Source organism: Manacus vitellinus, unplaced genomic scaffold (assembly GCF_001715985.3).
Source record: "Manacus vitellinus isolate BGI_N305 unplaced genomic scaffold, ASM171598v3 scaffold_27_pilon, whole genome shotgun sequence".
Classification (NCBI taxonomy): domain Eukaryota; kingdom Metazoa; phylum Chordata; class Aves; order Passeriformes; family Pipridae; genus Manacus; species Manacus vitellinus.
This window is the reverse complement of record NW_021940039.1, coordinates 6,138,067-6,162,971: the sequence shown is the minus strand read 5'-3', so window position 1 is coordinate 6,162,971 and position 24,905 is coordinate 6,138,067. Positions and strand designations below refer to the sequence as shown.

The 24,905-nt window shown below is 58.2% G+C and overlaps 4 protein-coding genes across 5 annotated transcripts in view; 3 read left to right on the top strand and 1 right to left on the bottom strand.

Moving 5' to 3' along the window:
• The window catches only part of SH2D3C (SH2 domain containing 3C), a 20,559-nt gene extending 7,985 nt beyond the window's left edge, over positions 1-12,574 (top strand). Inside the window, exons 3-11 of one of the 2 annotated variants that reach the window (XM_018074157.2) lie at positions 5,836-5,964; positions 6,217-6,665; positions 8,316-8,440; positions 8,796-9,373; positions 9,598-9,713; positions 9,871-10,042; positions 10,793-10,904; positions 11,528-11,731; positions 11,859-12,574. In XM_018074157.2, coding sequence (XP_017929646.1) covers positions 5,836-5,964; positions 6,217-6,665; positions 8,316-8,440; positions 8,796-9,373; positions 9,598-9,713; positions 9,871-10,042; positions 10,793-10,904; positions 11,528-11,731; positions 11,859-12,034 — 2,061 coding nt within the window. In that variant the 3' untranslated portion in view covers positions 12,035-12,574. Of the gene's footprint in view, positions 1-5,835; positions 5,965-6,216; positions 6,666-8,315; positions 8,441-8,795; positions 9,374-9,597; positions 9,714-9,870; positions 10,043-10,792; positions 10,905-11,524; positions 11,732-11,858 lie in introns of both variants that reach the window. The other variant, XM_018074156.2, reaches the window with a different exon arrangement.
• Positions 12,575-13,356: 782 nt separating this feature from the next.
• On the top strand, positions 13,357-17,821 carry TOR2A (torsin family 2 member A). Its single transcript, XM_029960585.1, is given in 6 exon segments — positions 13,357-13,450; positions 13,453-13,496; positions 13,729-13,995; positions 15,099-15,274; positions 15,573-15,700; positions 16,262-17,821. Coding segments are annotated over 6 exon segments (954 nt in total). The 3' UTR covers positions 16,507-17,821.
• A 1,983-nt stretch (positions 17,822-19,804) lies between these two features.
• On the top strand, positions 19,805-21,795 carry PTRH1 (peptidyl-tRNA hydrolase 1 homolog). The gene is made up of 4 exons (XM_018074423.3): positions 19,805-20,105; positions 20,260-20,359; positions 20,966-21,011; positions 21,410-21,795. Exons 1-4 carry the CDS (start codon positions 19,871-19,873, stop codon positions 21,587-21,589), a joined length of 561 nt encoding a protein of 186 aa, XP_017929912.2. The 5' UTR covers positions 19,805-19,870; the 3' UTR covers positions 21,590-21,795.
• Positions 21,796-22,640: 845 nt separating this feature from the next.
• Positions 22,641-24,899, bottom strand: CERCAM (cerebral endothelial cell adhesion molecule). The gene is made up of 3 exons (XM_029960541.1): positions 24,817-24,899; positions 23,647-23,883; positions 22,641-23,029 (listed from the first exon to the last, which is right to left on the bottom strand). The coding sequence occupies exons 1-2, from the start codon at positions 24,864-24,866 to the stop codon at positions 23,649-23,651; spliced, it is 285 nt and encodes a 94-aa protein (XP_029816401.1). The 5' UTR covers positions 24,867-24,899; the 3' UTR covers positions 22,641-23,029; positions 23,647-23,648.
• Between the last annotated feature and the right edge of the window lie 6 nt (positions 24,900-24,905).

Genomic DNA, 24,905 nt, shown 5'->3' with positions numbered 1-24,905 from the left:
GTCGCGGAGCAGATCAGCCCCCTCTGCAGCCAGGGCCACGCAGCCAGAGTGGCCGCATCCCCCCCAGACCTGCGCTTTGACAGGCGGCAAAGTCTCTGGAAGGAGCCCTCGCCTGCGGCAGACCTCATGGTGCTAAACCTCGTTTAGCATCTCCCAAAAGGTGGCATGTGCTTGGAGCGTCTCTGAGCACAGAGGGGAGACTGAGCTCAGATGAACACGCAGCTTCTTGGCCCAGGTCTCCATCTATGCGCTGCACTGCACAGGTCTGACTGGTGGGAGAAAGCTGGGATCCATCTGTCACCTGTCCTGTGGTGCTTCCAGCACCGCCACTGTCTGGGCACAAGTGTAGGTGTCCTATTTTTGGACACTGGTGTTCACACCAGAGGAGCATGGCACTGGGAATTGGTTCCCTCATTTACTGAGTTAGAGAGCAAAGGTGTTAAGGACTGCAGGAGCCAAGCAGGCTCAGATCTGAAGCACAAGCTGTGGTATACTGCAAGTTAGAAGGGAGCCAGCAGCCAAGAGAGCTGGCAGTCTTATTCAGTACTCCTGCTGAGCGAGGTAGGTGCCGAGCTGTAGAGATTATGCTGGGTAAGACGGAGCCCAGAAGCAGCATTTCAAGTCTTGTCATGATTGCGGCTGATCTCAGCGCAAAGCCAGGGATTTTGATTGCTAGTGGGGGTGAAGAGGGAAAAGCAGAAGAGCTTTTCCCAGTTGTCCAAAGGCCACTGAGCAACACGGGGACATGCCCTTGGGCTGCACATTGCAGGGGGTGATGGGGTGCTTTCAGAGAGCTGCTGCCAGAACAAGGGAGAGACAGGTCTGGCTCTCACAGAGAGATGCGAGAGGGGATGGAGGGCACTCCATCCCGACCCCAGAAAGAGTTAAAAGTGAAGCCTTAAGTGCTCACCTGGCTCTGCCAGATCTTTCACCACCTATTTGTGTCCAAGCGTGCCCAGCAAACACACACTGAAGTCCCCATGAATGACTGGAGCGCTTCCAGCTGACAGCCGCATCCCCGCTCACCGCCAATGGCGGTGCACCCAGCCTGGGAAGCACTGACATCATTTCTGGCCAATAGCAGCTCCGAAAAGGGATGCAGCAGCAGCCGCTGCCGCCGTCTTGGAGTGAGATAAGTAATATATAGATGGATGGAAATGTGTATATACACACCCCCCCATCACTGCACTGGAGACTTGCTCCCCTGGGGCAGCACTAGCAGCACACTCTGCCACCCCACCACACAACCTGGGGCTCTGGTCTCACCTCAGAGCACCCAGATGTTGCTGGCCATCAACCCCAGCTGCACCCCACCCCTGCCAGCCACATAGAATTGCTCCAGAGCTGCCACAAAGGAGCATAGACAAGGGCAGAGGAGACCTTGAGGGTAGCCAGGACCAGTCCTAGGAAGGACTGTGCACTCCAGGACAAAGATCTTGAGCTAAGGTCTGCCTCCAGTGGGGACTAATGGAGATGTGATAGGAGATAGCCAAGAGATGCCTTCAGTCACCCATAGGGTGTGCAGATAGGCTGGTACCTTCTCAGAGGCCATTTAGATGCTTAGAGCCATTGCAAGAGAGGACAGGAACAAGTGATTTCTTTTCCACATGGATATCAAGATCAGCAGGACATACTGGCTCACGGCAGGGCATGCAGACTGAGAGTGAGCCCATCGCAGCCTGAGGGTGGTTTGTGGGGGGATTTTCTTGTGGTTGTGTGGGGTGGAGTAACCATTCTTGGGTGGTACATGGCAGCTGGACCGGTGAGCACAGCAGTCCTGCACCAGGCAGGCACACAGACTGGCTCTTGGGTTTACTGTGATACTGTCTATCCCTCAGCAAGGATGTTTGCTCTAAAATACTTCAGTGAAGTAGCCCATTACCAGGAGTGGAGGGAGCAGAGAAGACCCCTCACACAATTCTGTGGCTTTCCCCATACACCTGTTCCCAATGGCTTGTTACTCCATTTCCTCCCAGTTCTGCTTCCCAGGCCCCATATCTACTCCAGCAGCCAAAACAGGGGTGGAGAACTCCAGAAAGGGCTGGGGTTTCCCTAGCAAGGGTCCCAGCACAGGGCAGGCAGCAGGAGAGCAGGAGGGAGAACAGATGTGCTCAGTGCCTTGGGGTTATTCAGATGTTATCAGCAGAAGATCGGGGTGGGGTGTGAGTACACCTTGCTCTCCAAGCTGACTTCATCCTCATCTGCAACTCCTCCAGATCTGGGAGGGGAGAGCAGGAAAGCAAATGGAAATCACTCCGGTTTCATAAGATTACCTCTGCAAGGAGAGAAAGCCATATGCCAGCCTCTGAAGCCCTCCTTACAGCAGGCAGAGCAACGGCCGCTGCTGTTTCACATGTACTACAGCCATCAGCAGCCTCTATCCCTACAGCTCTTGCCCTTCCACTGCCAGTTCCAGTCCTTGCCACTCAGCTGGGACTAGAGGTGCTTCCTCCCTCAAGAAAGCAGAAAGGGAGAGTCAGAGAAGCGGGCAGGGATGGAGAGCCTCAGGAATTGCCTCCTCATGGTGGCTGTCCCACTGCATGGCAGCTTCAGAGGAGTCCCAGGACTGTGAAACAGCCCATTGCAGCACTGTCCTTTCTCCAACCAATTCAGCTTGGCTGCTGGTTGGGATTCCTCCAGCAGAGCTTGGCATCATCTCTGGCAGCTCCTGAGCTGGTTCGTCTGGTGCAGCTGGTTTGGAGAACCGCTTTAATCCCCGTTCCTTCCTGCTCAGCTGGAAGAGGCCTTGGGGGCCCTCCATGCAGGAGCCCAGCACCACACACCCCAACCAGGTGCTGACAGAAGTCAGGGCTTTTCCCCACCCCAACCCAGTTGTGTGCAAGACCTCACACTGGTCCATGAGGCATCTTTAGACGTCCTCTTGGCACGGCCGGGAGCGCCAAGCGGTGCCTTTTCAGCGCGGCGCTCAGACATCCGCTTACACGCTCCTGACAGCGCCCAGCCGGCCTGTGCTGCCTTGCCATGCCGTGCCGTGCCTTGCCAGTGCCTCGGCACCCGGCCAGCTGGCAGCCACCGGCCAGGCTCCTCTGAGACACGCTGCCGATGGAGCAGAGGGAAGCCGAGCACTGCTGAAGGGCTCGGGGGGCCGGAGGAAGCACGTCCCTCTACAGCACACGGGCTTTGTGCATCAAGGGCTTGTGGTGAGCCCCGTTCCCGCACGGAAAGGGGAGCAGCCAGGTGGTTTTGGCAGCATGTTGGAAGGTAACAGTGCAAGAGACTCGCAAGGAGGAGCAGTCCCCAGAGTCATGTCACACCAAGGAAAAGGGCTCCCTGTGATCGCTCTTGTGCTGTCTCCCCTGGCATCGTAGACTCACAGTCGCTCCAAGCAATGGCTTTTTGGTGGCTGTGCAGATCAGATGGGATCTCACTGCCCAGAGGAGGAGCTGAAGGGACAGCGCACTCCACATAGCTGGAGAAGGTGACTCCTGGCACCTTCTGCTCACAGGTGGGCACCCTCCCCTGTCTGCAAGATGCAAAACCTCTCTTGCCTCTCAAAAACCTCCTGTTCTCTCCTGCTAGCTTAGCTCATGGCTCCTGGCATGGATGCCAGCCGGCTGCTGCCCAAATCTGGGCTTGGAGATGCCGGACACTGCTCGGCTGGGCTTGTGTTTGTTATCCTGCACATTTGCATGGGGAGGATTTGGGGGAAAACTCTGATGTACAATGCTGAGCAGCACAGGCACTAATCCCTGCTCCAGGGATGGTGGGGGGAGAGCTGTCTCCAAACTGCTCCCAGCTCAGCTCTGATGGCTTTTGCCTGCACAGACAGGAGAGGTGCCCTGGGGGGCCCCTCCCTGCCCCAGATTTTGGGGTGAGCCCTGTCACAGGGAGGGTGCTGCAGCCAAGGGTCCCCCACCACCCCTTGGCTGAGCCAGGTCTGCTCGGTGGCAATGGATTTGTTGTCATGGAAACAGCATCTGCTGGGCCTGGGCCCCCCAGGAGGCAGCCGGACCCCAGCAGCATCCGCCGGCTACCATTTATTTTTAATAGGGCTCAGCAGCACGGGGTGGCTTTGTCTCCAGGAGGGCCCAGAGCAGCAGAGATTGCTCAATGCCCTGCAGCCCTCGGTCAGGAGGGGACAATCCATGTGTCCCTGCAGCTCCAGCCAACAGGACACTCATGGAGAGAGCAAACATGGTTGGATGAGCAAGTCTTGAGTTCTATCCACAGTTTTCAGAGGCTGCTTCCACTCTCCCAGCACCATTTGACTTCAGCTGGGAGTTGGGAAGGGAGGAATAAGGGCAGGTCCAGGCTGGTGAGGGCAAGCCCTGGAGAGCACAGTCCATCACACAGGCCCTTTGCCACTACCTCCTTCCCTCTCCCCAGGCTGAAACAGGGTCACCAGGACAAGATCTCTGCCTACTTTGGCTGATGAATGCAACTACCAAGGTGGTGGAATATATTCCTTAGAGAAGGAGAGATCTGGAGTCAGGGTCCTGCTGAGGGACCCTGTGGGGTCCCAGGAGCGCTTCTGGAGCAGTGGGTACGAGGCAGGAGAGCAGCACAATGCTCAACACTTTCCCTTATTCACAACCACTAGAGGAGCAGAGGGAATTGATATGGGACACAGAGGATGAGGTGCTGGGTAAAGGGGTCAGCTCTGAGGCAGGTCCATGGTGCCTTGGCACGGGGCTGCAGCCCCCAGTACTCTCAGGAAACAGCTACCACACAAGGCCAGCCATGAGTGCCAGTCTGCTCCTCTGGCAGTGCCAGAGCAGTGTCAGCAGGGCTTCAAGCCTGTGCCTGTCCTCCAAAACACCACCAGCATCCTGCCCTAACAGGCACCAAGGAGCTGGGCCAGCCCTCGGTGCCTCCCCACACTGGCACTGCCACCGAAGGTGAGCCAGCCACTGAGCCACCCTCACTCATGGGAACACTGGACCAGGACACCCCAACAGCCTCATCCAAGCTCCCTAGTCTGTGGCAGTGGCACACGCATCCCCACCTCAGGACAGCACACACCTGGGATATGGAGGGAATCCAGGAGTCTTGGCTCACAGGCACTGCTCCATCATGCAGCACTGTTGGCACCACAGCAGGACTCATCCCAAAGCCGCTGAGCCTCACATGTGGAGCACACGGGACCCCCGAGCCTGTGCTCACCTCCCCGAACATCCACAGCTCCACAGCCAGGCATCCTCACTGCCCTCTGGGAACACTGGCCAAGCTGCAGGCAGGGAGAGAGGCAGGTTCCAGCCAATGGAGACATGACCGACATCCCTTATCTCTCTGGAGGAAGGGAGGGGGCAAATTGCATCCTCCAGGCTCAGGTGCACCAGTGCCGGGTAAAAGCTCATTTCAATGCAGAAGGTTCCCTTTACATTTGTCATTACTATTCATGCCACCATCAGGCTAAACACAGCGAGTTAACCCTTTGGAAGGGGAAACACTCTGGATGTTTCAAGGAGGAGGAATAATGCAGGTTTCCTCCCGGAGGAGTGCTTCCTAGGGCAATTCAGCCCTGGAGGTGTTTAAGGGGAAGCTGGGGCAGGTTTTCTCCTGCCCAGCCACACTCAGCTCCGAGCTGGGGCAGAGGGGCAGCACACAGGGCACAGCGTGGCCAGGCACCATGGGGACATACCACCAGGAGACCATCCAAGTGCTCCTGGTGACAGGACCTGGCTGTCAACAGGCACATTACCCACGTCCTTGGGCACAAGCAGTGATCCTCACATACAGCTCTGAGTTACCTGCCCCTTGGGGACAGGTCTGTTCCTGGCAGGTGCCACAGTCCCCACATGGGGATCCTGCCAGCCCTTCTCTCCCCAGGCCCTGCAGCACTGCACAGCTGACACTCTCTCTTCCCCTGTACAGTTCTCCAAGGAGAAATACATCCTCGACTCATCACCAGAGAAGCTTCACAAGGAGCTGGAAGAGGAGCTTAAGCTGAGCAGCACCGACCTGCGCAGCCATGCCTGGTACCACGGCCGCATCCCCCGGGAGGTGAGAAGGGGAAGGTGGGTGGCTTTGGGCACCCTTTGCTTGAAATGTTGTGGAAGAGCACCCCAAGACCACACAGAACCACCAGCCTGTCCCCCTGAGCTGCTTGTTTTTGCCACGGGAAACGCCCTCCCACAGCTCGGAGGCCGAGGGGAACAACCAGTGCCCCAAATAACACCCCAGTGGAGCATCCACCCATGCTCCCAGGTTGATACAGCGTGGCTGTGGCTGAGCTCCTGCCCTGTCCCCTGCCAGGTGTCCGAGAGCCTCGTGCAGAGGAACGGCGACTTCCTCATCCGCGACTCCCTCACCAGCCTGGGTGACTACGTGCTGACGTGCCGCTGGCGCAACGAGCCCCTCCACTTCAAGATCAACAAGGTGACGGTCAAGTCCAGCGACGGCCATACCCGTGTCCAGTACCTCTTTGAGCAGGAGAGCTTTGACAACGTGCCCGCCCTCGTCCGCTTCTACGTGGGCAACCGCAAGGCCATCTCCGAGCAGAGCGGAGCCATCGTCTACTGCCCCATCAACCGCACCTTCCCCCTGCGCTACCTGGAAGCCAGCTATGGGCTGGCCAACGGGAAGCATGGGGGGGCCCACAGCCCCTCCACTCAGAAAGGGGGGCACATCAAGAGGAGGAGCATCACCATGACAGACGGCCTGACCGCAGACAAGATCACCAGGGCTGAGGGGTGCCCGACCAGGTGAGCAAACAGCCTCGTCCCAGCTCAGCTGAGCAGAGGATCAACCCCAGGAAAGAGGGAGGGCCGTGCTCAGTCCTTGCTCCTCGGGTGCAGGGCAGGGGTTTGGGATCAGGGATGGAAGAGAGAGATCAGCAGAGGCATGGGAGAAAGAACCAGTACTCAGCTGGAACTGAGCTTTTCTCCTAGGCTGGCTGCCAACCACACTGAGCTACCACAGCACACACGACTTTAGCATTGCAGGCCAGAAGCCAGAGAGTGTTTTACAGTCACCCAGTCCAGGATTACCAGCATGTCAGGGCTTGTTAGAGCCACAGAGCCAAGCTTTCCCAGGCAAATGTGAGAGGAGAGTCAGTCCCAGCCATCAAGAGATCATTTGTTGTTTGTTTTTGAACAGCCCTTTTAGTTTCAGAGCCCTTTCCATTCAGCATTTGCAAGGAGTTACCAAGCAAAGCTGAAAGCCTGATGGGCAGGAGGAGGCCAATGCTCCACAAGGCTGAGCTGCTCACATTAACCGAGGGACAGTTGGGCTTCTCCAGAGGTGGAGAAGGAGAATTCCTCTGTATGGCTTGCTTTTGGCAGTCCTGGGATGCCCAGAGCCCTGCAGGGAAGGCAGGGCCACACACCAGCCAAAGGGAGATCCCTCTCCTCCTGCCTCCCCAGCAGGACACAGCCTGTTGTTAAAGCCAAGCTGCTTTCTCACCACTCCGACCTTCTCAGCCCAAGGGCAGGGTGAGAACGCGCCAGCAGAAAACAGGCAACCAACTGTTATGGCTGGGAAAAGGAAAACACTCAGACTTCCAGGAGAGCATATGTGTTTCCAGAAGAAGAGCCCAGATCCATCAGTCTTTCCTCATCACTCACATTTTCCCCAAACCCCTTATCACCGCCACTGCTGTCCCATCCTCCTCCCACTGCAGAGGGCCAGTGCTCAAGACCAAACACATCACAGCAGCCCAGCCCTCATCCACAGCAGGCAGGGCAGTGAACTACCTGCCCTATCTCCTTCCAACCCTCCCTGTGCTCAGCACTCCCAGATACAGCATCCTTTGCAGCACCATTGACACACAGTGTTTGCATCAGGCCATCACTGCTGCCCCACCAGCCCAGGACTCGTTTGTTATGCAATTCCCTGACTCTAGTTTCTGGGCACTTTCCAGCTCTTCTAAGGGTCAGAGCAACAGTTCACCTAATTATCCTGACAGGTAGAAATAGAGTGACACACCCAGCATTAGACACCAGCTTGCAGCACAACCCTAGAAAACTACCCCCCCTGACTTCTTTGCCAGAGCCATTTGCCCATGGCACCCTGGAGCAGAGTGAACTGAATTCATCTCATCCCAGATACCTTTGCATGGTGTGCTGTTGCATCCTTCTCCCCTCCTCCTCCTCTGCTCTACTCTGCTCTGCTGCATAGGACCAAGCTCCCTGCATGGAGGGCTGTCTCTGCTTTATGTGGGTGCTGACCCCTTCTGCTCCCAACTGCTGCAGCAACTGCCAGCTCATTGCTCCAGCTGAGCTTGTTAGGGTTTCATTTCATTATGGGTAGTCATGGAAGGAGATGATGGGGCAGCAAACACTTATCCCAACCCCTCTGTACGTACCCAGGTCCTGCTTGCAGGAACTAACCTTCCCTATCTCCCCCCTCCCCAGTGTGTCCCTGCCCCACCACAGAGACATCATTCGCAACTGTGCTGTCAGTGTGGACCAGATCCAAGACCTGCACTCTCCGATGTCCCCCATCTCCGAGAACCCAGCATCACCTGCCTACAGCACAGGTAGGCATTGCCCCCCACCCCACTGGGGACAGTGGGGACGTGGGTCAGGCTGGGTGTGATGCAGGGACCTGGATATTAGGGATGGAGCTGGCTATAAAAACAAGCCCCTGTGTCATTCTCTGATAGTGAAACTGTCTGGCATGGCAAAAAGAGGTGTCCCCATGGAAGGCTGGAGCTGAGGACAGGACCTCAGCCAGTCCTCAGCCACATCATCATGCCCTGGGACCAGCTGAGTCTATTTGGGCAGCAAGGCTTTTTTCCCCTGAGCTCCTCATCCCTGGGCTGCTGCACCCCCGGTCCTTACGTGTGTGCCCATCTTCAGGTTCTCTAAGTATCTCCTCTGCTCCCTACACAGTTACACGGCTAAAGCCTCATGCCTGCCAAGCAGCTGGGATTACCCCGACCTCTCCAGTCATAAGAAGGTCCAGCGAGCCCCAACTGTGCCATGGGAACAACAGCAAACCTCTGCCAGACCCTGCCCACAGCTCCCATTCGACTCCCTGCCATGGGTATGCCCGCGCCTCCCCCTCTCCCTCCGTGAACAGCTACAGCGACCCGGACTCAGGGCACTACTGCCAACTGCACCCCACCTCACCCATCAGCAGAGACCGGCCAGCTCATGACACCAAGCAGATGCCAACAAAGAGCTACGTGGAGAGGCTAAAGGTGGAGGAAGGACAGAGAGGGACTGTGGAGAACAGTTCTGGGGAAGCAGAGGCAGGGCAGAGGCTGAAAGCAGAGCCGGACTTCATGGGCTTTGTGCCCCCCACCATGGAAACGACTTCCTCCTTCAACCCTGCTGCCTTCCAGTCCCTGCTCATCCCCCTGGAGAACAAACCCCTGGAAATGGCCGTGCTCAAGAAGGTCAAAGAGCTGCTGGCAGAGGTGGATGTGAAGACACTGGCCAAACACATCACCAAAGTGGACTGCCTGGTACGGCCAGGGTCAGGCGGGAGGGGTGGGCACTGCTGCCCTCTGATCACTCCGAGCTGGCAGGGATCAGAGCATCCCTAAGCATTGGAGCACCCCTGCTGGGCTCTGCCATTCTGTACCGGCCAGAGCAGGCAGAGGCTGGACTGGGGTGAGAGGCTGCCTGAGGATGCTTCAGCCTCTCCCCAATTAACAAAGGTCTAATCAGCTCTCACCTTCCTTGCCAGGTCGCCCGGATATTGGGTGTGACGGTGGAGATGCAGCGGGTCATGGGGGTGAGCTCTGGCATGGAGCTGCTCACCCTGCCCCACGGCCACCAGCTCCGCCTCGACCTGCTGGAACGGTACGGCCACGGCGGGGACGAGCCCACCGTGCTGCCCCATCCCACTGGATGGGCATGGCCCAGCCCCCTCCCCGGAGTGTCCCCAGCCTGGCACAGGGGTGAGAGTGGAGGTGGGACATCCCCAGCCACCCTGCACTGACCCTGCTCTCTGTCTCAGGTTTCACACCATGTCCATCATGATCGCCGTGGACATCCTGGGCTGCACGGGCAGCACGGAGGAGCGGGCGGCCCTGCTCCACAAAACCATCCAGCTGGCTGCCGAGCTGAAGAGCACCATGGGCAACATGTTCAGTTTTGCTGCTGTGATGAACGCCCTGGAAATGACACAGGTATGAGAACACACTCTTTTACTCCCTATGGCCTGGGCTCAGCCCCTTCGCCCAAAGAGTATACACCTCCCCCCTATTGTCCTGCAGGATCCAACAGCCATTGGGGTGGGAGAAGGGGGGAAAATGCCCAGAGTAGTAGGCATGGGGCTGCATCCGCTGGGATGTAAGCAGGGAAGGGGAAGAGCCATCCTCTCCGTGGAGCAGACAGCCCAGTCCCACCAGGATACGATTGTTTTTCGGTGGTTGGGCTTTTTGTTTTGTGCTGGGCTGTGTTCCTGGGAGGAAATGAATCTGCCCTCCGGTACAATACAAATCAGTCTCAAGGCTGTGGCAGCCGCGTCTCCGGGCCACACTGCTCCCTTTGGAAGATGAAAGGAGATTAAAATTCAATTTTAAATCGAGCCCAGCTGGGAAGTCTTGCTTCCTGCCTGCACAAAGGAGGTGGAACGGCTGCCCCCTCCCTGCATCTCATCTTCAAGGCCGCTGCGACGCGGGGAAGCTGCTGTCCGGGGGCACAGGGAGGGGAGAGAAATCCTGAACCCAGCCTCTGTGCCAGGGATGTGCCATCTTTGGCAGTGAGTGCTGGTGGAGGAGGCTGTTTTGGGGAGCAGCAGGCACTGTTGTGTGCAATGCTGGGGACTATGGCTCCAGGGCCAGGCTGTGCTCCTGGGAGCACCCTGCGAGCCCAGAGCTTGGTGCTCAGGGGCTGCACTGCCCCCAGCACCCTCCATCTGCCCCATCTCCTTTCAGATTGCCCGGCTGGAGCAGACCTGGATGGTGCTGCGGCAGCGGCACACGGAGGGTGCAATCCTCTATGAGAAGAAGCTTAAGCCATTCCTGAAGAGCCTGAATGAAGGGAAAGGTAATGGGAGCAACTCCCCTTCTCTTGCTTGCCGGCTCCTTCCCACTCTGTCTGGGCACAGTCTCACTGTTTGAGAGCTCTGACCCTGTCCCAGACAGTGCCAGACACTTCCCCTCTGGCTGCTGAACCGCCCCAGCACCCAGCAGGGCCCATTTGGCCTTGTTTGCCTCTTCCTGCCCAAGGAAGTGTTTCATAACTAAATAAAACCAGCCAAGCCAAACCCTCGCACTCGCCTGGCAGTGAGTGCCAAACCCAGGGAGAGGGTGGCCAGCCGGGGAAGATGAAAGCCATGTCCCTCCAATGCCCAGTGCTCTGGGGTCTGCAAACCTGCTCCCCACTGCAGCCCTGGGAAAAGCAGGGGCAGCAGCGTTCCCTTCCCAGCACAGCCAGAAAGCCTGACTGGGATGAGCTGGTGTCAACAGAGGCGATGCCCCCTGGCACAAATCGAAGAGGCACAGCAGCTGCTGTGCTCCAGCTGAGCCTTAAAGCCTCCCCTGGGAGTGCAGTGGCAGCCTGGCTCCGCAGGGCTGTGTGGCCACACGAGTGCTCCACAGGGAGATGGGGAGGGGGATGCAGGGTCACGGGGCCGCACGGGGTCCTAAGGGTGCCTCTCTCCCCAGAAGGGCCGCCGCTGACCAACACCACCTTTCCCCACATCATACCCCTCGTGACTCTCCTGGAGCGGGACAAGGCTCTCACGGACAGCCTCGAGCCCTGGGAGGCCACCGACAACGGCGTGGAGGTGGTCATGGCCCACCTGGAGGCGGCACGGATGGTGGCCCACCACGGTGGGCTCTACCACACCAATGCTGAGGTGAAGCTGCAGGGTAAGCAGTGGGGACAGCAGAGCCCCTTTCTCTCTGCCACAGTCCCAGTGTGCAGCTCCAGGATGGAGCATCCCATGGGCACGGGGTCCCTATCCCATCCTGGGGAACTGACTCTCCCTCCCTGCAGGTTTCCAGGGCAGAGCGGAGCTGCTGGAGATCTTCAGCACCGAGTTCCAGCTGCGGCTGCTCTGGGGCAGCCGTGGGGCTGAGAGCAGCCAGGCCGAGCGCTACGAGAAGTTCGACAAGGTCCTCACTGCCCTGTCCCACAAGCTGGAGCCAGCAGTGCGCTTCAGCGAGCTGTGACCCCCCCCCAGGCCCTGGGAGACCCCCCAGCTCCCAGCCTGCACCCCTCTGGCAGCTGTGGGGCATGGGATGGGACCAGGGACCCAGCACTTGGAGGAGGAGAGATGGCCCAGAAAGGTGCTGGGGCACAGGGCAGCAATTCTGAGACAAAGAGGAGGAAAAGCAGCCACCTCGAATCTGTCACTCACCTCCCCAGGACACAACAGGGCAGGAGGTCCACATTGCTACCCTGAAGGATGGGGACAACATCTGGGCACGCCAGCACTGGTCTCCACCACCCAACCCTGCTGAGGTCCATGACTACACAATGCCCCTCACCTCACCCTTCAGTTCCATTTCTTTTCCCCCTCTGTCTCACCCACGGCTGCTGGATCACGCATGTAAATACGTTTTCACGATCACTTCTCGATGTACAGACTTGTGAAGGATGAAGAATGTTGTAAATAATTAGGCTCATTCATTTTGTCCTGTAAATATGTGTACATATCTCATGGGTTTGTTTCTTACATATAATAAACTTTTATGCTGTTCCTCAAGGGAGTTCCCTGTCCTGTGGGTGTCCTTTAGACGAACCCCCTGGGGGAGCAGAGCCCAGGAAGGGCTGTCTGGGGGGACCACCCTGCTGAATCCAGCCCCACCTGGCCCCAGACAGCCCATCAGGTGTCACAGAATCACAGAACGGGACAGGTTGGCAAGGACCACAGTGGGTCATCGAGTCTAACCTCCCTGCTCCAGTCCCTCAGTTATCCTCATTTCCCCTCTACTGGACCTGTTGCAGGAGCTCCATGTCTCTCTTGTCCTGAGGAGCCCAGAACTGAACACAGCACTCCAGATACAGCCTCTAGGACTGAATAGAGGAGCAGGATCACCTCCTTGACCTGCTGGCAATGCTCTTCCTAATGCAGCCCAGGATTCCATTGGCCTTCTTGGCCACAAGGACACAGTTCTGGCTCATGGACAGCCAGTTGTCCACCAGGACCACCAGGGCCTTTTCTGCAGAGCTAATTTCCAGCAGGTCAGCCCCCAACCTGTACTAGCACTCAGGTTTGTTCCTCCCCACGTGCAGGACCCTGCATTTGCCCCTGTTGAGTTTCAGAAAGTTCTTCTCCGCCAGGGGGTCTCGGGTCCCCAAAACCAGGGGAGGTACAGCGACCCTGCCAGGGCGGGGGGCGGGGCACTGCGAGCCAGGCCACGCCCCATGACACATAACCACGCCCCCTTCCCTTACACGCCTTCCAATGGCTTCCGTCCGTCCAGGCCCCGCCCGCCGCGCGGGCACGGCCGGGAGCTGTAGTTCGTGCGGGTGCGGAGGCCGCGGCGCCATGGCCCCCGGAGCGGCCCCGGTCCCGGTGCTGCTGGCGCCTGCTGGCGGCGCCGCCCGGACCGCCGCCACCTGGACCTTGGGGCGCGCGCTGCGGCCTATCTCGCGGACTGCGAGTGCGGCTTCAGGCCCGACCTGCGCGTCAGTGGGGGCGGCGGCCCGGGAGATGTGGGGTCTGGGAGGGGAGGGTCGGGAGGCGGCTGGAAAGGGGCTCCCGGCAGCTCCAGGGAATCCTTCCCGGGGCCGTCCCTGGAGCGGGGTCTCTCGGCCTGCCAGGGCGCGTGGGGAGCCCCCAGGGACGGGACGGGTCCACAGGGTGAGACCAGAGCGATGTCACCCCGCCTTCTCTAAGTCTTGGCTTCACTTCCTTTCAGGTCTGGAGTTCGACTTGGCCACCAGCCTGGTGGGACAGCCCCTGGTGAGGCAGGAGGTGATGAAAGGGGTGAGGGGGTTCCTGGAGAACCAGAATCCGGTGAAACCCCTGGTGATGTCCTTCCATGGCTCGACTGGGACAGGAAAAACCTACGTGAGCTCCATGGTCATCCGCTACCTCTTCCAGGGTGGGCTCCAGAGCCCCTACGTTCACCACTTCTCCCCCATCGTGCACTTCCCCCATGCCGAGCAGATAGAGCAGTACAAGGTAAGAGACATCTCTCAGCAGTGCTGCTTGACTGGGGGTTTTCAGTTATGTCCATCTTGATCCTCAGTACATATGCATTCAAGCTGTTTCCTGAAGTGCAGTAGGAATAAAAGCTCTTTGTTTTACCCTCTCAAACACAGCTGAGTGAGTGGCTCCACACACTGGCTGAAGGATCAGCTAGTAACTGGGTTATAGTCTGGCACTGAGCTATCACTCTCGTCTTCCCTACAGCAGTCCTTGCCCTGATCATGTTCTCATTCCTTAAATATTTACACAGCCCTTTGTACGCACAAACAAAAGTGCTTTGCTTAGATGAAAGGCACTAAAATTCTCCCTTTGCTTTCCAAACAGCCTGATGGCTGTGAAAACCTGCTGTCTCACTAGACTTGTAATCCCCTTCTCACAGAGCACACAGCTCCTGAACGGCAGCCCCAGGCTCTTCGTGGTGCCACTCTGTCTCTTAAAGCTGAGGAAAGGAAGAAACCAAAATACCAAACCCTCAGCAGTGCAGGGAATCAGTGCACCTGGACCTTTGCTTTCTGGGTGTTTGGAGAAGTTATTTGTAGCATTGTGTCCTTAGAGGAAATGCTGTTGGGAAGGTAAATTCCATCCTGGCTGACGTGTTTCAGTGAGGAGTTACACATGTCCCCAGGGGATGGGAGTGGTTTTGTGTAGGTTGGGAAGTACCTTCAGCCCTACTAAAGAGCCAGAGTTGTTCTGGGTCAGCACAGGCACATGTTTCTGTACCAGGACAGGAGCTGGCAAGAAGCTGGGAACTGTGTAGATACACAGTGAAAGAGAAGAACGTGGGGAGATGTAGGAGTCTGAACGCCCTGCTTTAGTGTGCTGCCTCCTTCTTTAAATCTGTAATAAAAGACCTACAATGGGATAATAAAGCTGTAACAGCCACTGGGTGAAAGCCAGAATAAAGGGGCCTCCCCAGCACTGGCTGTTCCTGCTCCGAGTGGGTGGTGCTGTGCAAGGACATGCTGCTTCCAGCACCTTCAGCTTCGTGTGAGCTCCGGCCTCAGCCTTTGCTCCGGGGTAGCTCGAGCCTCCCTCGTTATCTCACTGCCTTACAGCTTGGCACGTGCTTTTCCTAGGAAAGCCTGAAGCGCTGGATCCAAGGAAACCTGACAAACTGTGGACGCTCAGCCTTCCTCTTTGATGAGATGGACAAAATGCACCCAGGGCTGATCGATGTGATCATACCATTCCTGGGCCCCTCGTGGGTCGTGTACGGGACCAACTACCGCAAAGCCATCTTCATCTTCATCAGGTGAGGGGGGGCCTTCCAGCACTGGGCAGAGGTCACATCTACTCCAGGGCACACACTTGGTTTGCTTTTCCTTCTCCAAGCCTTGAGCCTCTAAAAATGCCAAGAGATTCTATTTCATCGTGAACAGACAGACCTGGAGAGTGTGAAAAAGCCCTCCTATCCCTGTTATGTCGCTGCCTCTACAGGAGTCATTTTGGGCCATGCTGGGAGATCCTGGCTTGGACTCTGCAAGTGTCAGGTTGTCCTGAAACACCGTTTTCCCAGGTACACACTGAGTAAGTGTCTCATTGCTGTGCAGCAACGCAGGAGGGGAGCAGATCAACGAGGTGACGCTGGCGCTGTGGCGCGACCGCAAGGACCGGGAGGAGATCAGCCTGCAGGACCTGGAGCCAGCCATCTCCAAGGCCGTGTTTGAAAACCCTCAGAGTGAGTCCATGGAGCTGAGCCCTTCCCACAGGGCCAGAGCCTGGCACAGGCAGCCACCCACACTGCCTGTCACCTCCCTGGCAGCCAGGAAGGGATGGCATGGTTTTCAGGGAAGGGAACTGCGATCCCCTCGAGGTTTCCTGGCGAAGGGAAGGAATAGCCTGGCCTTCTGAGCCAGCAGACCTGTTGCCATGCTTAGCAAAGTTCTTTGGAAGGTGTGTTTGCAGCTGGGGGCCGGCAGACAGCACAGCACGCTCCCTGTGTAATGGCACTGAGATGTATCAATCTCCACTGCCTGCCTGGTTCTCCTTGCTTTGCCCTTGTCACAGGGAACAGAGCTTAAATTCTGACTAGACAAGCTAAATCCCCTCATTCCTGGAGAACAAGTCTTTTTGGGGCTAAAGGGGGTGACAGCTGATGGGTTCAGCCCTCTCCTTGTACAAAACCAGAGCAGATCCCTCTTCAGCAGAATATTTTGACTTTACACAAAGCAGCTCTTTGAATTGCAGGGACTGCAGAGACTCTGAAGGTAAAACCTGTCTCTTCCTTTCCCTTTTGCAGGTGGATTCTGGAAATCTGGGATCATTAACGAACATCTCATTGATTTTGTTGTGCCTTTCCTCCCCCTGAAGCACCACCATGTGAAGCAGTGTGTGGTCAGCGAACTCATCCAGCAAGGCCTCGAAGTACGTCCAGGCATTGTCCAGGAGGTGGCCAACAGCATCCCCTACTTCCCAGAAGAGGAGAAATTATTCTCATCAACAGGCTGCAAAACAGTGGCCTCTCGGATCAGTTTTTTCTTGTAGTCACTGTTGAGGGCCTCGCTCAGATCCATGGGGGATGTGTATGGAACTGGAAAGCACTCGGGGCTGGCGGGATGAACGCTGGGAGCAGCACGTCCCTCCTGGCACCACAAGTGCTCTCCTGCTGAACTCTCTCCAGTGGCTGTGGGACCAAGTGCAAATTATGTGATTTAAAGCACTTTACTGATTCACTCTCAGCCAGGGGAGGATGGAATGGATGGACCACCCGAGGCATGTGTGACAACACAGGGAAGATGCTGAGAGGGGCTGCAGCATCAGGGAGGTTTCTCAGCCTGTCAGCAGCACCCACCCACAGCTCTCTCCCCTCTCCTGGCAGCTGTTGATACCCAGCACATCAAGATTCTGAGCCCACAGAAGAATACTTATTTCTTACAGCATATTAACATTTTTTTTAAAACCTTTTTAATCGTGGCTGTGCCTCAGCTCCTTGGTACAATGTGACAGTGCTGGTGCTGGCTCCTGTGAACACCTTCAACAAAGTCTTCTTTTCAAGGAAGTTTTAGAGCCAAGTTTTTTCCAGCTTCCTTTCACTGTGAATAGGTGCTGTTAGGGACCAGCTTCACCACCAACTGAGGGGGGTGATATGGGAGATGGCAACACCTGATCTCCCAAGAGCCAGGCTCCCCTACTATCCCCTCATCCATTTTTTTTTCCCTCAGGACCAAAGGATTTCCCTGCAGCAAACCAGGAAAACAACAAAAGACCTCTTGCTTGTTTTACCACCCACAAAAAATTTCATGCTACCTCCAGGGGAGCCCATGGTGCCACTAACAGTTCTGAAAATTCCTTTTACTCAGTGATGATTTCTGCAGCAGAGTTGGTGCTATGAGCTGTGAAGCCTCCTGTATGTCCTGCTGGTTAGACCTTGGCAGGCTTTGGCTGGGCCAACACCCTTTCACCTTCTGGGGAGTGTCACAGCAGGGGGCCTGGGGACAAGTCAGAGATTACTGCTCCAAACAGCCAAGCATGGGATGCACAGCCTGGCCTTCGCCCAGGTTTTGATCTCCTCTGTGCATGACTTCCTCACAGGTCAGAGGAACTAGAATCATTCACTCTCTAGGAACAGCCTGCTCAAGGGATGGGTGCAGGCAAAATTCCCAGATGCTCTGGTCAGGCCCCATGCAGAAACAAGCTGCCAGCAGTTGGGACCATTCCAGCTCCAGCCCCAGAGCCCTGGGGATTTTAGACACCACCCAAAGGCTGCCCAGGAGCTGGCCCACAGGTGGACCCAAATGTTCTGCCTCTTCCAAAAATATTATGCATTTCTAATTTTAAAATAAATCTTTTATGAGATAAATGGCTGGGGTCTTTTGCTTGAATTCCCAATTGCAGCTGGTGTGGAAGGACCTGGAAGATGTGCAGTTGCACGGGAACAGCTGCCTGATGTGATGGGACTTAAGGGATGTAGTGGCATGGAGCTGATGGTTTCCAGTTGAGTAACTAGGAAAAAGAGAGCAGCCTTTCCCTGGGAGGAGGAACAGCAGTAGCAGCAGCATCCTCCCTTTGTGCTCTCCACCCTCCTTAGGCACAGAGACCACCTGTGGACACCTTTCTGCCTGCTGGTCCTGCCAGGGAGGGGACAGGAATGATCCCACTCACAACCTGGCTGTGAGTCCTGGCTGTGCCAGCCCACCTGCTCACCTCCTCCCCGGTCCTGCTTCCCCTGTTCATGCAGTGCCACTGCAACCTGGCTGTGCACAGGACACCCTGGCTCAGCTCCATCCTGCTGGTGACCTGCTGGCAGCTCCCCTGGGCAAAGGGAGATTCTGCAGCAGCAGCACCTCGGCTAAATGAAAGCAGCTGGGGGCTGGCTGCCACCCCCAGGCATTGTCTGGAGCTCTCCATGCCAATTGGAAACACACAGGGCACATGTCCAGCCCACCCCAGCCACAAAGATTTCAGCATCATTAGCCAAAAGCACTGAGCTCTGCCAGGCAGGAGACACAGCCCGGAAGAGAGCAGCTGTTCCCAGCCATGCCCCCAGGTCAGGCCATAAGGAAAGGGAGACAATCCACCAGCAGTAAATCCCAGCTCCTAGTATCTCTCCCTGCTGCTGAAGTGGTCCAGGCAGGCACAGCTGAGGACCTGGATCAAGAGCAAGGGGGAACCCAAGGGAGAACCTCGGGTCAGAGGTTAACAGCATCCCGAAGCCCAGTGCCCATGTGAGAGCCAGCCTTAATGGTGCTGCCCACCTTCTCCAGCTCCCAGCCTGGTGAATCCTGAGCCTTCTGGGGACCTTTTACCTGCCGCAGATCCAGGTCGATGGCTTTTGAATAGCAGGAGATGACTCCCTCCCGCTGGCCACGGGAGGAGAATTCCATCCCTTTCTGCCAGCTGTGGAGAGGAGAAGAGCAGTAAGTGCAGCCTAGGGATGTGCTGCTGGGCTGGGGGAGTCACAGTGCCCTGGAAGGAAGCTCTGCCCCGCTGGGCAGGGCCAGGAGCCACCCAGGGCTGGAGGGGGAATGGGGAAGGCGAGGGGTGATGTGTCCCCCCATCCAGCCGTACCCCAAGGGCCGCCCACGGGCGGGGGACGAACACACAAACCAGGAGGCCCAGTTTCCTGGGCACTCACTGCTCCTGTGAGGCCCGTCGGGGGCCTCCGCAGCGCGGGACCGGGCGGGCCGGGGCCCAAGGACCCTCCACGTGACCATGCCCGGCTTTCACCCCTTCTGTTTCCCGCGGCCCGGAAAACCCACACCCAATCCCCAGCACGACCAGCGGGACTTCTAAGCTTTATTCCAGCGCCGGGCCCCGCTCCCAGTCGCGCCACCGCCCCCCCACCGCCCGCCGCCCTCAACAAGGATGGCGCGGGCTGCCGTAACCAAGATGGCGGCGCGGGACGGGGCCGGTCGTTTGAGCGGCGCGCTGGGCTGGGAGTCACACGGGGAGGGGACGGGAAGGGCATGCTGGCGGCGGAGTCAGCTCGCGGGGCGCGCGGCGGGCGCTCGCGGGGACTTGCGGAGGCCGCGCGCCATTGGTGGGGCGCGGGGGCTGGGGGGGTGTGAGGGGGGAACGGGAGGGTGGTCGGGGCTTTGGGAGAGTGGGGGGGACGGGAACTGATGAGGGGAGCACCGGGGGCGAGTCAGGGCCGGTGGCCGAACGGGGTTTGAAAGGGAGCAGGCTGCGATGGGGAGCGGGATGTGGAATGGTGAGCGGGGTTTTGAGGGGGGCACTGCTGGGAGCGGGCTTTGGGGCGAACGAGGGGCGTCGGGGCTGTGGAGGGAGCAACCGGGGGAGTCGGGCTGAGTGAGGACCCAGCCAGCTGCGGGGGCTGTGGGGGGAGCGGGGCTGAAGGGGTGGATCAGGCCCTTGCAGGGGCTCTTGGCAGCCCATCAGAGCCCTGTTGATGCCTGTCGGGCAGGTGGCCGGCCTGGGCAACTACGGTCTGTGTGGGACGCGGCACAGCGTGGGCATGGTGGTGCTGGACAGGCTGGCCCGGCAGCTGGCAGTGGCTGATGGCTGGCGAGTGGACAGGCGGTGCTGCGCCGACGTGGCCCTGGCCACGGCCCACGGCCTGGAGCTGGTGCTGCTCAAGCCGCGGAGGTTCATGAACCTCAACGGGCTCAGCGTCGCCAGTGCCGGTGAGCGGCTGGGTCACCCCGCTGGTCACCGGGCCCTGTCACAGCCCTGCTGCCCCCCTGCCCTGCACGGGTCACTGCAGCCCCACCCTGCAGGGTCAGGGACTGGTGACTCTGTCTTCCCCTCATTCCTTGGGTTGTATTTCTGTTTCTAAAGCTGAGATCTACAACCTTGGCCCAGAAGACATTTACCTGGTTCACGATGACCTGGACAAGGCCCTGGGCAAGGTGGCGATCAAGCTGGGAGGCAGCGCAAGGTATGGGGTGTCCCCAGCTCTGTATGAGATGGTTTGAGGCTTTAACATGCCCTCACAGGCACATGGGCTGTTCCTGGCCCTGTCCCACCAGCCTTGTAGTGTTTCAGCCCCAGCATCAATCCATTGCAGAGGCAACATCTGGCTGTTTGGGCAGCCTCCCAGTTCCTCCCCTGGCAGGGAGGGCAGGGAGCCTCCTGGAAGCAGCTGTGGGTTGGATTCAGCCCGTCGGCTGCACCACATGGGCTTTTTATAGCGCTGTGCCTGCCCGGTGCCAGCTTGTGGGTTAGCCTGGAGAAATTTAACCCAGGAAATCTTCCACTGTGGGATGGGCAGGGATGGTGCTGGGCCCCAGCACTCAGTCACACAAACACTTACCAGCTGCAGCGAGAACTGAGACACACAGAACGTGCTGTCCCAGCCCTGCTTCCCTTGTCCCCCCCAGCCGGCTGCTCTGAGCCCCCAGATCTGGATGTTCCTGCAGAGGCAGGGCATGGAGACTGCAACTCCTGGCTGGGACCACAGCCCCATATCCCTGCAGCAGGAGACCCCAAGACTTGGGGGGGATCTCTTGCAAACTAACCATGGGTTTTCTCCTTCTTTCCCAAGGGGACACAACGGGGTCCAGTCCTGCATCAGTGCTTTGCACTCCAGTGTGAGTGGGCCTCGGTGGAACGGGATCAATCCTGCCCTCACCTCAATGCATGGCTTGTCTCCCCACTCCCATTTTTCTGACAAGCTGCTGCTCCTTCTCTCCCTTTTTCTCCTTCCCCTCCTTCCCTGAGGGCTGATGTCTGTTTGGCTGCTGTGGAGGACATGGAAACAATTAGTTTGAGCAGCTCTGCCAGGCCTGGCAGGAGCCTGAGATCTCAACACAGCCCAGCAAAAGCCTCTTCCAAAATCATGTTTCTTGGAGCAAGCACTCAAAACAACCTGGAAAACATGAGGAGCTGCTCCCTCGCTGCCCAGCCCCACTCTCAGCATTGTGCCCTTGCCCAGCTCTGTCTCAGCCCTTGAGGGGCAGTTCCCTCAGCTCTTCTTCTTCCTCTGCAGGATATGACCCGGCTCCGGGTCGGCATCGGGCGGCCAGAGGGTGCAGTGACAGTGTCCAGCTACGTCCTGGCTCCATTCAGCACCGAGGAGCAGGAGAAGCTGGAGCAGGTCCTGGCCCAGGCAGTGACCTGCCTTCTGGAGCACATCCAGAGCCGAGTGCCTGCAGGAGACAGGGGCTGAAAGGAACCCCTGGGGACCTGCGTGGCCCATGGACAGAGCACTGTGGCTCTCCAGAGGGACCGTGGTGCGGAGCAGAGCTGGCCCTGCCAGGCTCTGGGACAGCCCCCTCTGTCCCAGCACAGATCTGGGCGGCTCATGTCCCACTGAGATCACTGCGATGGCTCCACAGCAGTTTGGCACAGAATTTAAATAAATCTTTGCCCCAACTCTGCCCTGCTCCTGCCTCTCTTCCACACGCCGCCTGCTGAGCTCGGGTTGTCCCTGGCACTGCAGCTCAAATCCATGTTCCCACCCTTGTTCCAACAGCCCACGCTAGAGGGATGCTTCCAATGGGAAGTGGGGAGCAATGGGAGCAACTTCCATAGGGTCTAGAGTCACTTTTGTTGAGAAACTGTGGCAAGCACAAGCGACCTAGAATCTCATAGCGTGCTGATCCCACTGAGCTGCAGCAAGTTTCAGGGCTGGCCTCACAGTGTTTTGAGTTCAGTGGTTTGAAGCCAAAACCCTGGAGTTTCCAACAGCTGCAGGAGTTCTGGCTCCTCCTCCCAGACCCGTTGCAGTCTCATGGTGGGGAGGGCAGTCTGAGAGGCAGTGTGTACCCAACACTGCCATGTCCCAGAGCCCTGGGCTCTGCTGGCACATCCTGCCCAGCTCCATACCCCGCTAGTACTGAGACCCCCAGCACGGGCAGCTCCTCGCCTGTGTCCCAGCAGGCACCGGAACAAGCACCAGGACCCTTGCTGGGTGACGTGCACCGCAGCACTACTGCCACTTCCATCTTCTGCTCCAGCTGGCACCAGACCTTCCTCTGCTCCATTCCCAGCTCCTGAGCTCCTCCCGGAGCACTGAGGCTACCTGCAACCAGGGGACAGGCAGGGAAACAAAGGTGTTCCCAACCTGCCCTCCCTTCCTCACCCTTTCCCGCTTATGGATTTCACTTCCAAAGCAATTCCTGGCTGAGGGAATTGCCAGACCCTTGTTCCTGCAGCTCCGAGGTGACCCTGATGGGATAACGCCGTGGGGACATGGGGCAATGCCAGCACCCAGCACGTCAGCTCAATCACAGTCTGCTTTAATCCTCCCTGGGCTTCAGCCCAGACATGGCACGAGGGACAACCCAGTCAGTGGCAGGAGGCCACGTGTGCCACTGCAGGAGCCAGCCTCCAGCCTGAAAAGCACTCCCGAAAGTCCAAGCTGGTGGCAGAGTTGGCATCACTTGGGGCAGTCCTGGAGACGTGTGCTCAGCAGAGACAGTGCTTGGCTGGTCACTCCACCTGGCAGGGAAAGGCTCTCCTGAGGCAAATCCTGCCTTAGGTTGGATTTGTAACAGTCAGATTCGAAGAACCCTGTGGGGGTCTGTCCAGGGCAACTGCATCACTCGAGTAGGAATGGGCAGGATCAGGCCCGCGGTGCTCCCAGCTGGGTCACGATCCCTCATCCCTGGGAGGCACAACACAGACATTAGCGGTCACGGCTGGAGCAGCCCCCACGCGTTCACGCCTGCAGCCGAGGCGGTGGGAGGGCTGTTTTCCAGCCTCCCCCGGTCTTCTGGCAGCTCCTGGGGTGGCTCTGCTGCCAGGACAAGCAACCTCAGACAGGGAAAGTCTGACCCAGCGTTAACTGTGGCCGTGCTGCCCCGGGGCTGAGCCACTGCTGGTTCTCACCTGCCTGCACAGAGATGCAGCCCCAGGGAGACCTGCTTTTGGGGGCAGCAAGTAGTGCCGGGGTGAAACATTCCCCTGGGAGATACTCCCAGCTCTCCCGGCTGAGGTGACTTGCAGCAGGAGGGGGAGCATTGTCCCTTCCTCATTTGAGGGTTTGGGAAGCAGCAAGACCTGGTTCCCTGGTCCTCTGCAGCCCCACATGGGACATGTGTGTCCCCATTCCTTTCCCCACCTGGAATAGACAGTCCCATCTCTTTCCCAGTGCTTTGATGGGGAGAGCTGCTGCCACACGACAAGAAGAAACCAGGCATGCAGGACACATCTGAACATGGGGCTCACAGATGCTCCTCAGATGCTCTGTCCCCCGTGCCCAGGTCCCACAGCCCTGCTCACCATCAGAGCTCGTCGTGGCCAGTGGAGCGGAGGTGGCCGGCGCTGCCCCGTGAGTCCCGCAGGGTCTTCTGCGAGCCAGCCCAGTCCGTCTTCTTGGCATCGTCATCCCAGATGGTGGAGGTCTCAGTGTCACTCAGCCAGTTGCTGTCCCCAGCGTAGTGGGTGGGATAAACCAGGAGCGGGTGAGCTGAAAACACCAGCAAGTCCCGGGGGGAGAAGTGCCGCTTGTAATCCTCGCTAGGGAGAGTGGAACAGACCCGAGGGAAGAAACTGGCTTACAGAGCAAGGCACAGAGAAGAAAAAGCACTGGGAGAACCATACCGACCACCCCGGAAAGGCTCCATGGAGGGCAGGGAATGGGGAGGGACACCAGGCAGTGGGGCTGGGGAAGGTAGCTGAGTAGGTGGCTGCCCTGTGCCACTGCTGCCTGCAGAGCCTTGGCTGGACAGGGATTGTGGAGGGACTGCAAAGGGGCCAGGACCCATCTCTCCCCACTAGTCTTGGTGGCACAGGGCTGGCTCTGGCATGGAGGGGGCCTCTGGCACAGCATCCAGCTGGCCCGGGGCCAGGGCTGTCTGGTGCTGTTATCCCCGCAAGCATGGGACTTCCAGCTGCTCCTGGTGCATATCCAGAGCACTAATCCGCCCCTCCATCCACCTCCAGCTGCCTTTTACACGCCTGACCCCTGTGTTTCTCCATCCTGGCTCTCTCACCTCCCTCTCTCACGGCACACCCAGACACCAGTGCTCGCCCACCCCCTAAAATGCCTCCCCCTCCCCAGACACAACCTTACCGGTGACACCCACCCCAGAGAGGGGAGTTCAAGTGCCTGAATCCCATAACCAGGGGCAGGGGACCATACAGTCCCCCAGCACCAGGGTACAGGGGGCTGCTCCCTCCTTGCCATGGGGCCAAGACCCCCGTGCAGGGCCCACACTGAGCCTCAGCTCCAGCCCTGTTCCCCCACCCCGCACTGGCAGGGGGCCATTTTCCAGCGGCCGGTGGCCAGGCAGAGGCCGGCAGGGAATAAGCTCATGCTACAGATGTTTTCCTCCAGCATGAGTAACACTGGGGGGGGGAATCGGGTGGGACGGTGACGGCGGAGAAGAAACACATACTCCCTCCCCAGCATGGCCATGCCGGCACCCTCCTGCACCCCCTGCTCCTTACTTGGGGTGCTTGTCGTACATGATGGGCAGATACTCATCCACTGGCAGCATTTTGGAGAGGGGCTTGGTGGCCAGCAGCTTCTGTGCCCC